The sequence below is a fragment of the Somniosus microcephalus genome, chromosome 24 (assembly GCF_052327205.1).
Source record: "Somniosus microcephalus isolate GS21.2 chromosome 24, FLI_Smic_1.0, whole genome shotgun sequence".
NCBI lineage: Eukaryota > Metazoa > Chordata > Chondrichthyes > Squaliformes > Somniosidae > Somniosus > Somniosus microcephalus.
The window spans coordinates 48,628,893-48,641,546 of NC_141010.1; the positions used below are offsets into that span (position 1 = coordinate 48,628,893).

Genomic DNA, 12,654 nt, shown 5'->3' on the forward strand with positions numbered 1-12,654 from the left:
CGGTCACTGCTCTGCACTGCCACTAACGCCACCCCTCATGAGAAAATGTTTGTCTTCCCAAGGAAGTCCACATCGGGGACATCGCTACAGCCATGGCTGACGTCCCCAGGGCCGGTCCTACTGAGAAGGCACGTGAGGACCCATAAAATGGACCCCCTGGTCGAGAGGGTCGACCTCCTCCACGCCAACCCCCAGTATGCTTACATTGCATACCCGGACGGGCGGGAGGACACAGTCTCCATAAGAGACCTTGCGCCCTCGGGGGCCGCAGTAACCCACTACTCACTACCACTCCCCCCCACGATCCGATATCCAGCCCCAGCAGACGGCAGGCCTGGGCCCAGCGACCCGCTCGACATCTACGAGAACGACACGCCTGTGCCACAGCCTACGCGGGACTCGACACCGGAAGCTCCACTACCCCTGCCGTCGCCACGCCGATCACAGCGGCAGACAAGACCTCCGGAGAGACTCCAATACACTAACTTTTAATACACTTCACCCCGTCGGACTCAATTTTAAACAAGGGGTGAATGTGGTAGACCACTGTTTGTATTCCACTGTGTACATGCCTGGACATGCCTCGGCTGACTCCTCCCACAAGTCCTAGTATAAAGGTGACTGCTCCCCAGCCCCTTTGTATTCTGGACCGGTCAACCACTCGAGGCAGACCTTCATTCTTTTGTTAATAAAAGCCTTTAGTTACTCTCTTAACTCTCAGTCTTTTATGAGTAATTGATAGCGCATCACATACCTCCACTGAGATGGTTGTGTAGCTTCTCTAATGGATGAGATTCTGTTTGCTACGAAGTTCTTGAAGCATATCTTCTCATTCTCTATATACTTCAGCACTGTCGTGCTATCTGTCCAGAAGACAGATTCTTCTAGTGGGAACTGTAACTCTTTCCGCATCACCTTGTCAACTTTAACTGCAACAACCGCTGCCGTCAACTCCAGCCTCGGGATGGTGACCTGCTTCAGCGGAGCCACCCTGGATTTCCCCATGAGGAAGGAACAATGTTTCTGGCCCTATGGATTTGTCAGCAAGAGGTAAGTAGCCATGCCATAGTCGTCCTCACTGGCATCCGAGAAATGATGAAGTTGAGCGGTCTTTGTAATTCCAAAACTCACAGGCTTGATGCATCTGCTGACGTTGAAGCTAGAAAGTTGTTGCAAATCTGTCAACCATCTGAGCCATCTCTGAGCTTGACCTTCTGGGATATCTTCATCCCAGCCTCTCTTGTCTCTACACAGCTCTCGTAGGATCAGCTTCACCAGCAGAATGAGTGGTGCCAGGAATCCAAGAGGGTCGTAGATGGAACTGACCACGGAGAGAATCCCTCGTCTTGTGGATGGTCTTTCGTTCACCATTATTCTGAAGTTGAACGTGTCTGACTCAATGCACCATTGTACACCAAGAGCTCTCTCGATAGGAAGGACATCGTGGCTCAGGTCCAGATCTTTGACTTCAGTGGCTCTTTCCTTTTCTGGGATAGAAGCTGGAACTGCTCTGCTGTTGCTTATCCACTTAGTCAGATGGAATCCTCCATTCGAACACAGAGTTCTAAGGTCTCTTGACAGTGCAATGGCATCGTCTTCTGTTGACACGGACTTCAGACAGTCATCGACGTAAAAGTTTCTGAAGATTGTCTCCACAGCCTCTGATGGTGTCTTGCCTTTGCCATCTTCTGCAGTCTTTCTGAGAGCGTAGCTTGCACAGCTGGGAGATGATGTGGCTCCGAACAAGTGTACAGCCATTCTACATTCCACCATAGCTTGACTAACGTCGCCATCTGGCCACCAAAGGAAACGCAGAAGATCAGCATCTTCATCAGGGACTCTGACTTGGTAGAACATTGATTCTACATCTGACATCATGGCAACGAGCTCTTGTCTAAACCTCGTCAAGACACCAATGAGGGTGTTGGTAAGATCAGGACCTTGAAGCAGCTGGTCGTTCAGTGAAGTTCCTCTGAATGAAGCGGTGCAGTCAAACACTGCACAGATCTTTTTCTTCTTTGGGTGATACACACCATGATGAGGAATGTACCAGACCCTTCCATCTTCTCTGTTCAACTGTTCCTCGGGCACTTTTACAGCATAGCCTTTCGCTATGATGTTTCCCATGAAGCCTTTGTAGTCTTCGTGAAAGTCGGGGTTCTTGTTCAGCTTTCTCTTTAGACTGATGGCGCGCTGCTCTGCTATGCAGCGATTGTTCGGCATCTTCGCGGTCTGTCTTCTCAGTGGCAAACCAATGTGATAGTGGCCATCAATGAACTGTGTAGACCTTGTCATCAAATCCATGAACTGATTGTCTTCTTGTGACATCTCTGTCTTTTCCTCACAGCTGCGTTCTGAGAAGTCTGTGTTGAACTGCTGTATCAACAGCTCTTCAATGCTTGCAATAGAGATACGATTAACTGTGACATTTTGTTGTTCCTCCTTGTTCGACTTGTTGCCATCATCTCTCCTTACCGGTCCATTGACTACCCATCCAAGGGCTGTCTTGATGGCGTAGGGTCCGTCATCCTTGCTGTTTATCACCTGCCATGGCTCCATAGTTTTGTAGGTATTGGTTCCAATTAATAGGCCAATTTCTGCTTCAATGTATGGGAGACGCACCTTTCCCAGGTAAGGCCATCTCTCCACATCCTTCTGCAGGACTAAGTTCCCTATTTTAACAGGAATCTCCCTCTGTGTGAAAACATTAGGCAGGTCTATGAAGTCCTTCTCTTCAAGTCCACACACTTCTAAGTCTGACAGGATGTAACTTTGCACTGACTTCTCATGACCCATGGTGCGTAATAGGATTTCTGTTCTTCTGCCTCTAACGTTCAGCTGTCGCATGAGTGTTTCTGTGCAGAACGTTGCTGAACTACCTGGATCCATGAAGGCGTAAGTCTCCACAAACTTCTCACTCCTCTTAGACTTGATCTTTACAGGTACGATGGCAAGAATACAATCACTGTCACCGGCCCCAGTGAATCCACAAGTCTCTTGTTTTAGCGACACCAGAGCACTTGAAACAACCTTCTCGTCGGTATTGTTTTCTTCACTCTTCTTAGAGACTTGTTCTTCTTTATGGATATGCAGCAGACTGGGATGTTTCCGAGTGCACTCTCTGCATGTTGTTCTTTGCTTACAGTTTCTACTCAGGTGCCCCTGAGAAAGACATCCAAAACATAGGCCATTGTACTTCAGAAATTCAGTTCTGTCTTTGTGGCTGTGCTTTGATGTCACTGCAGAAATCCAATGTGTGATTCTTCTGGCAGAATAAACATGGCTTCTAAAAGGCATTAGCAGGCGTCACTGTGCTGCTCTTTTTGGGAGATGAGTTCTGAGACTTTTCTTCTCCAGCTTGAGTGACGATAGTTGCAAAGCTGCTTCCCTTGGAACCACCTTTCCTGAGAGTCTTTGATTCAGAGTCTTTGATTCAGCAGGCTTGGCTTTCACTCTTCCATCAGTAGTTGGGCTGACATCCTGGATGTTTCCGAACAATGGGTCCATAGCAACTTTAGCCTGTTTGTCTATGAAATTCACTAAGTCTGCAAACCTGGCTCTACCTTTCCATCTCTCCATTATCTCAAAGGCTGTTCCTCTCCATTGTTCTCTCATCCTGTAAGGAAGCTTAGAGATGATAATTCTCATAGTCGTAGGATTGTCCATCTCTTCCATGAATTCAACATCCTCCATGGTGTTGCGACATCCTATGAGAAAAAGAACATATGTGTTCAATGCCTCCCCATCCTCCGATCTGATCTGTGGCCACTTAATAACCTTTTCAATATATGCAGTGGCTATCTTCAGCTCGTTACCATAGTGCTCCTGATGCAACTTCCTGGCTTCTATGTATCCCCGGTCCGGTCTCATGTGTTCACAGCTTCTGACCAGGTCTTGTGGTTTACCACTGGTGTACTGTTCCAGGTAGTACAACTTATCACTGCTGCTCTCTGTTTTGGAGTCAATGGCTTGTTCGAAGGATCTGATGAAGGACTTATACTTGAGTGGGTCGCCTTGGAACACTGGTATGTCTCTTTGAGGGAGTCGAAACAGATTCTGTTGTTTTACAAGCATCTCTGTAATTTCATTCTGACGCTGCATCACTCGGTATAGGCTTCTCTGTGTGTCTTCAGGCCTCTGGTGGTCATCAGCAGGGTCTTGGCTAGACCGTCTGATGTCTGGGGCAGCAGCACGTGCTCCTGTTAGTGGAGAGGCCTCTCTTCTACGCTGTAATGCCAGGAGATGGTCTTCAGACTCTCTTTTAACTCTTGAAGGTGCCCTGGATCCAACTCTGTGTGACACCATTGACTGGCAGTAGTCGTTCATGCCATCCTGTGAGCCTTCATAATCTTCAAACACTCTCAACTTGGCATTTGAGACCGCAATAGCTGTTTTTAGCTCAACTGTTCTTTCTTTGCCTTCAGTTGGGCCTGCAGTTGGGCCTGTTGGTCCTGTTGGGCCTGCAGTTGGGCCTGTTGGGCCTGCAGTTTGGCCTCTTCCCGTTCAAGAGCTTGCTTCTCCACTAAAGATGCTGCGCGCGCCATCAATGCTGCCCGTTCAACCTCTTCTCTCATGCGCTGCGACGAGCATGTGGTAGAAGCGACTGACCTGTGTCCAGTAACGGAGCTACCTTCTTTTCGATTTTTGCTCAGTCTGGCTGAAATCTCTGAAATGCTGTCATCTGGTCCGACTTCATCGTCATCTTTATCTTTCTCTGCTGTATCAGCATCTTGACGAATCTTTAACATCCACTGTTCTGTGGCCTTGACATAGTCCTTAATGTTAGATGATTTAAGATCAAACCAGTTGTGCTGATCAGCGTTTCCCTTATCTTCAGACAAAAGTGCTAATACATCTTCATTGAGTACAGTAAATTCTTAATACAACTTGGAGAAATCATAATACATTATGTCTTCAACTTTCTCAATATTAGCATTATCTTCTATGAGACAATCAATTACCTTCATTTTTCCAGTTATCTGAGCTAATTTAGCCCTCCTTGCACCTATGCGTCTTTGTAACTTCTCTTCCATTGCCTTTGGGGTGAGCTTTACTTCCCTCTTTTGGCCAACAATCCTTCTGGTTGGGGAAAGCTCCTCACGGCTCCATAAGGCCTCGGCCATTTTACCCGCAGCTCTTATCTAGCTTCTGAATAGAATGAACAACGCAAGTAACAGTCACTGTACCTTTGCTTTCTTATATTGCCGTCTGGCTCCGTGACCATTCCTGTACATACGTTCGCCGACAATTCCGTCCTTTCCTTCATAGGGAGCTAGTTTCTGACTAATGTAATGGCGCTCCGTAGTTTTCAATATGCAGCCACTGAGCTTTAGCTTTGAGGCCTTTAGCAACGAGTAGACGCGTGTCGAAATAAAATGTTCCAAAACGTAACTTTGTCTTTTAACTGTTTACTGTAATACATTTCAAACAGGATTTCAAAGTAAAACACGTTTAAACATGGTCAGAAACTGTATTGCTCCACAGCCATCAACGCTTCTACCTTTCCTAGCCTCGTGGTGCTTGAACTGTAAAAATGGCTGGATATATCATGTGACAAGCTTAAGGACTATACCATTGGAGCAAGAATAAAGGGGGTCTCCCAGACTATACTATTGGAACAAGAAAAGAGGGGGTTTCTCAATACAATAAGTCAGTCAGGTAAATTAACTATATTATACTAGAATATGCATCAATAATAAACAAATGTACATACATACTATACCATAATATTTAACCAATATTTTAAGGTATTTTCTTTCTTCTTTACACTTTCTTAAACTTTCATGACTCTTACATTCCGGCCCCTAATTGACTAGGTACAACAACTATTAAAACAGAAACGGGTCAGGTTTTAAGAATTACAAGCATTCACCACATTGCCGTTGGCTGAATCAACAACAGCAGCCCCATCTTGGTGCACACACTCATTCCTCTTACACAGAGGTTGAAAATCATTGGACACACTCCACTACTGACCTCTGCTCCTGGGTCAGGGCAGGGTCACCTCTTTTAAATACTTTAAAAGGCGCATTACTGCACCAATATAGGCACCCATTGGAGTGCGGAAAATACGGCAGAGTGGACCTGCCACTCACGTGCGCATATCAAAATTTGATGCTTTGTAAAAGGGCCAATATAAAACACTTTAAAGACAGTTCTGGGGAATTACAAGCCATGTCCCTGGCCTGAACCCCACACACCCATCCATCGACCGTTATGTTGGTTCAGCTGAATAATGATGGTCTCCCATTTTAAAGAGGTATTAATGATGGTCTCCCATTCTAAAGCGATATTAATGATGGTCTCCCATTCTAAAGCGATATTAATGATGGTCTCCCATTCTAAAGCAATATTAATGATGGTCTCCCATTCTAAAGCGATATTAATGATGGTCTCCCATTCTAAAGTGATATTAATGATGGTCTTCCATTCTAAAGAGGTGTTAATGATGGTCTCCCATTCTAAAGAGGTATTAATGATGGTCTCCCATTCTAAAGCGATATTAATGATGGTCTCCCATTCTAAAGCGATATTAATGATGGTCTCCCATTCTAAAGCAATATTAATGATGGTCTCCCATTCTAAAGCGATATTAATGATGGTCTCCCATTCTAAAGCGATATTAATGATGGTCTCCCATTCTAAAGCGATATTAATGATGGTCTCCCATTCTAAAGCAATATTAATGATGGTCTCCCATTCTAAAGCGATATTAATGATGGTCTCCCATTCTAAAGTGATATTAATGATGGTCTCCCATTCTAAAGAGGTATTAATGATGGTCTCCCATTCTAAAGAGGTATTAATAATGGTCTCCCATTCTAAAGTGATATTAATGATGGTCTTCCATTCTAAAGAGGTATTAATGATGGTCTCCCATTCTGAAGAAGTATTAGTAATGGTGTCCAGTCTTAAGGGGTATTCAGGGTGCTCGTCAGCCTATAAAGGGGTATTTTGATGGTGCCCACGCTAAAGGGGTACTAATGATGGTCTCCCATTCTCAAGGTGTACTAATGAATGTGCCCACTCTAAAGTGGTATTAATAGTGATAGGCTGTCTCTGTAGGGATATTAATAGTGATGCCTCAATCTAAACAGGTACTGAGAGCAATGCCCACTCTAAAGGCTTTGGTAAATCTGACCAATCGTCAAGCCACTGACGTCTAAGAACCAGAGTGCAACCCCTGCAAGTCCCCTGCCATTATTCATAAATGTTCTTTCTAGTGAGCCTCACCTCACAGAGTGACTGCTACAAGATTACGTTTTTAATTGAAAAAGGAATGTTTTGTTGTGATTTGTTTCAGGATTTCAGTGGAAGCAGCTCTTCAAGATGCGACTTAAAGGAGAATTTAATTCAAAAAGGTTGCAGGGAGAATTCGACCGAATTTCCCCAGGGCTCCTTCAAAATTCTGAAGAATTTGCCTCTCAGCGAGAAAGGATCGAGTGGCAAAGCAGACCAGATTGTGCAATTAGCTCCTCAAAAGATCGCCATCAACTTGCGTCGAGGTATGGAACACACAAGGGCCGTGTCATGTGTCTCTGTGTGTCCAGTTTCATCTCTCCCTCTGGGGGACCCTGTTTCTCCCACTCCCCCTCCACCCCGACCCCCAGCCTCCCACATCCAATGTGGTCCAGAACTTCCCTTACACTGTTTAGCAGCTTGGAGACTGTGTGTTACATTTCTAATGTAAGCGACACTGCAACAGAATTTGTGATTAGTAAATCTATCTTTGTCTTCATAGAATCATAGAAATTTACAGCACGGAAGGAGGCCATTCGGCCCATCTCGTCCGTGCCGGCCAACAAAGAGCTATCCAGCCTAATCCCACTTTCCAGCTCTTGGTCCGTAGCACTGTAGGTTACGGCACTTCAAGTGCATATCCAAGTACTTTTTAAATGTGATGAGGGTCTCTGCCTCTACCACCCTTTCAGGCAGTGAGTTCCAGACCCCCAGCACCCTCTGAGTGAAAAAACTTCTCCTCAACTCCCCTCTAAACCTCCTACCAATTACTTTAAATCTGTGCACCCTAGTTATCGACCGCTCTGCTAAGGGAAATAAGTCCTTCTTATCCACTCTATCAAGGCACCTCATAATTTTATACACCTCAATTAAGTCTCCCCTCAGTTTCCTCTGTTCCAACGAAAGCAACCCCAGCCTATCCAATCTTCCCTCATAGCTAAAATTCCCCAGCCCAGGCAACATCCTCGTAAATCTCCTGTGCACCCTCTCTAGCGCAATCACAGACTTCCTGCAATGTGGTGACCAGAACTGCACACAGAACTGCAGCCAAACTAGTGTTTTATACAGTTCTAGCATAACCTCCCTGCTCTTCCTGTGTAAAGTGGCAGCCACGATCTTTGGTTCTCCCCTAAACAACAGGATCACAGCACTTGTGCCAGTGAGGCCAATACAGCTGGAAATTCCTCTCGGTGATAGTGGTGGATGAACACTCAATGCAGTGGTGTGGCATTCCACTGTCCAAAAAGAAAAGAAAGAATTTGCCTTTATATAGCGCCTTTCACAACCTCAGGACATCCTAAAGTGCTTTACAACCAATGAAGTACTATGGAGGTACAGTCACTGTTGTACTGTAGGAAACAAGGTCCCACAAACAGCAATGTGATAATGACCAGATAATCTGTTTTAGCGATGTTGGTTGAGGGATAAATATTGGCCAGGACACAGGGGAGAACTGCCCCACCCTTCATCAAAACAGAGTCATGGGATCTTTCGCATCCACCTAAGACGGCAGACAGGGCCTCAGTTTAACATCTTCAACCAAAAGACAGCACCTCCGACAGTGCAGCTCTCCCTCAGTACTGCACTGGAGTGTCAGCCTAGATTTTGTGCTCATGTCTCTGGAGTGGGAACTTGAACCCGCAACCATCTGACTCAGAGCGGAGAGTGCTACCCACTAAGCCATGGCTGACACCAAGGTACAGCTCTGCGAGTTGCTAGCTACCATTCTGCTTCAGGACTTCACCATGTGGCAAAGCGAGATCTTTGGTTTCTCTGACTAAATGACAGCTTTAGGAGCCACAAGACTGTGTCACTGCACTCTCCCTCCGCCAGCTCCTGTAGCAGACTACCCACTGTACAGACACAGGGAAGAGAAGGACTGCAAACGATGGAAAGCCGAAACTGAAAGTGATGGACACCCACAGCAGATCAGTCAGCAACTGCAGAGAGAAGACAGATTAACATGTCGAGTACAAGCCTTTATCAGAACTGAGAGCTGAAAGATAAACAAGCATTTTAGTGGGGTTGGAAAAAAGCAAAGAAATGGAGGGAAAGAAACAACAGATCCAATCAGGGAGAGCAAGTTAATGGGTTGATTGACCTGCAACCTGCTTAGTAGCAATGGACAAGATTACTGGGCCGAGCATGCAGCCCACATGCCTTGTCTGAGGTGTCGTATAAAGCAGTCTGTTGGCACTGCAGTTGCATCTTTCATGAAGTGGCTAAAGGCCTCCTGGCTGTCAGTTGTGTTGTGTGGGCAGAAAACATTGGTGGGAGTTGTGTATAGGCCACCAAACAGTAGTGGTAATGTAGGGCACAGTATCAATCAAGAAATTAGAAGTGTGTGTAACAAGGGCAATACAGTAATCATGGGGTCTTTAATCTACATATTGACTGGGCAGATCAAATTACCACTAATGGTGTGGAGGACGAATTCTTGGAAAGCATGCAAGATGGTTTCCTGGATCAGTATGCAGAAGAACCAACCAGGGAACAGGCTACTCTGGATCTGGTACTGTGTAATGAAAAAGGGCTAATCAATAATCTTGTGGTAAAGGGGCCTTTAGGGTCAAGCGACCATAATATGATTGAATTTTACATTAAGTTTGAGAGTGATGTCGTCCAAACTGAAACTAAGGTCTTCAATCTAAACAGAGGAAACTACAAGGATATAAGGGACAAGTTGGCCATGGTAGATTGGGAGACTACACTAAAAGGTATGAAGGTGGACATACAATGGCTAACATTCAAGGAAATAATGTATAATTTGCAACAAACATATATTCCTCTAAGGCATAAAAACCCAAAAGGAAAAGTGATCCACCCATGGCAAACAAAAGAAATTAAAGCTAGTATTAAGTCAAAGGAGGAAGCTTATAAATTTGCCAGAAAAAGCGGTCAGCCTGAGGATTGGGATCTTTTTAGAAATCAGCAAAGGGGGACCAAGAAATTGATAAAGAAAGGGAAAATGGAATATGAGCACAAACTAGCGAAAAATATAAAAACGGATTATAAAAACTTCTATAGGTATGTGAAAAGGAAAAGACTGGCAAAGGTAAATGTAGGTCCTTTACAGTCAGAGATGGGAGAATTTATAATGGGGAATGAGGAAATGGCAGAGAAATTAAATAAATACTTTGTTTCTGTCTTGTTAGATCCGTGATTCTGAGAGTATGATGTTTTTCAATAACCACACGGATGCTGTAACTTAACAATCAACAGGTATTTACTGGAGTAGGGTAGTCTCAAGACTGGGGTACAGAGGCATGCTCAAGGCTTATATACAGGTGTGGTCACTGCCGGTACTACAGTATACAGGAGCTGTAAAAGTAGTTCTCTCTTAAAGGTACATACACTACAATTCCTCCCCTTTTAGATTAGTAGTACCATAATATTCAAATAACAATTAACACTTTAACATGTACATTAAACAACAATAGTCCATTTATAGATTCAGTCTTTGGGGTGGTTTCCTGATCCTTTCGGGATAGCGCCTTTCCTGAGGTTCTTATTCTTGGTGCGGAGGCGATTCTGGCCCCTTTTTGTCGGTTATTTCATCCGTTTCCACTGCTACTGTTTCTGAGGTAGATGCTACCGGTATGTCGGGTTCATCCCCAGGGACGCGAGACATGGGGTTGACTCGTTTCTGTGATGCTAAGATCTGATCGACGTGGCGTCTTACAATGTTCTCCCCGACATCCACTGTGTACATTAATGGCCCCTGCCTTGTGCATATCGTTCCGGGTTGCCATTTCTCTGTTCGGTAGTCACGGGCCAAGACTGGTTGTCCTACGTTGAAGCTCCTTGTCGGCTTCTCATTGATGTGCTGGAATTGTTTATCTTCAACATTTCTTCGCACATTTGGTCTGAGCAAGTCCAGACGAGATCTCAACCTTCAGTTAAAGAACATCAAGGCCGGGGTCTGGTTGGTAACTGCATGTATCGCGTTTCGGTAGGCCAATAAGAAATTGTCCACCTTATGCTGTAGTGGAATTTCATCGTCGCACATGGCCTTTATCGCCTTCTTAAAGGTTTGTACGAACCTCTCAGCCAATCCATTGGTGGCTGGATGATACGGGGCGGATGTGTAATGCCTTACCCCATTCCTTCTCATAAATTTTCAAAACTCTTCTGACACAAACTGCGGCCCATTATCAGAGCAAATCTGCTCTGGCAAGCCGTTCCTGGCAAATATGGTCTGTAGGACTGCAATCGCCTTCTCTGTAGTGGTTGAGGACATTTTTATCACCTCAGGCCATTTCGAATGAGCATCCACTGCTATTAAGAACATTGAGTCCATGAATGGACCAGCGAAATCAATATGCACCCGTTGCCATGGAGAGGAGGGCCACTCCCATGGGTGTAGAGGGGCATGTGGTGGTGCATTTTGGACCTTCTGGCATCCTGAGCAGCTCTTGGTTAGGTCTTCGATTTGTTGATCGATTCCCGGCCACCACACATAAGCCCTAACAAGGCTTTTCATTTTCACTCCCCCCAGATGACCTTCATGAAGCTCATTTAGCACTCTCTCCCTTAACTTAGGTGGAATCACCACTCTGGATCCACACATCACTGTCCCCTGGCATACTGACAGCTGTTCTCTTCTGGATGAGAATGCTGGCAACAGTGAGTTGCCATGTGTTGGCCATCCCCTCACCGTCAAATCATATACCCGAGACAGCGTCGGATCATTGCGGGTCTCCTTCTCTATATCCGCGTTTGTTACTGGCAATCGCTCAATTATTGACGAATAAAATATCTCGATAGGATCCACTGCTGGTGCTTCCTCCACAGTAGGCAGTGGCAGGCGCGATAGCCCATCAGCGTTTCCATGCTGTTTCGTGCCTTCATATTCTATTTCATATTGATTCGCCCCTAGAAACAGGGACCATCTTTGTAACCGTTGTGCAGTCATCACTGGAATGCCCTTCTTAGGATTAAAGATGGAGACAAGTGGTTGGTGGTCAGTCAGCAAGGCGAACTTCTGCCCATGCAGATAGTGGTTGAATTTTTTTACTCCCCATAATAGGCTGAGGGCATCCCTGTCAATCTGGGCGTAGTTGTGCTCGGCTGAGGTTAGTGACCGAGACGCAAAGGCTACTGGCCTCTCCAACCCGTCTGGGAATTTGTGCGACAGCACCGCTCCAATACCATAAGGTGATGCATCACATGCCAAACGAATTGGTAGTGCTGGGTTGAAATGGGCCAACACCTCTTTTGATGTGATCAATTCTTTACACTTCTGGAAAGCTCGTCTATGTTCGTCATTCCACTTCCATGGTACCCCTGTTTGCAGTAGGGTGTTCAGTGGGTGTAATACCGTGGACAAATTTGGTAAGAACTTATGGTAGTAGTTTACCAGCCCGAGGAACGACCTCAGTTGTGACACATTTTCCGGTGCTGGAGCCTTGACTA

The 12,654-nt window shown here is 45.4% G+C and overlaps 1 protein-coding gene across 1 annotated transcript in view; it reads left to right on the top strand.

Moving 5' to 3' along the window:
* Positions 1-12,654, top strand: part of LOC147101474 (integrin beta-3-like) — a 120,655-nt gene that overhangs the window by 28,897 nt on the left and 79,104 nt on the right. The window contains exon 3 of the mRNA XM_085966612.1: positions 7,304-7,505. Coding sequence (XP_085822738.1) covers positions 7,304-7,505 — 202 coding nt within the window. The remainder of the gene's footprint in view (positions 1-7,303; positions 7,506-12,654) is intronic.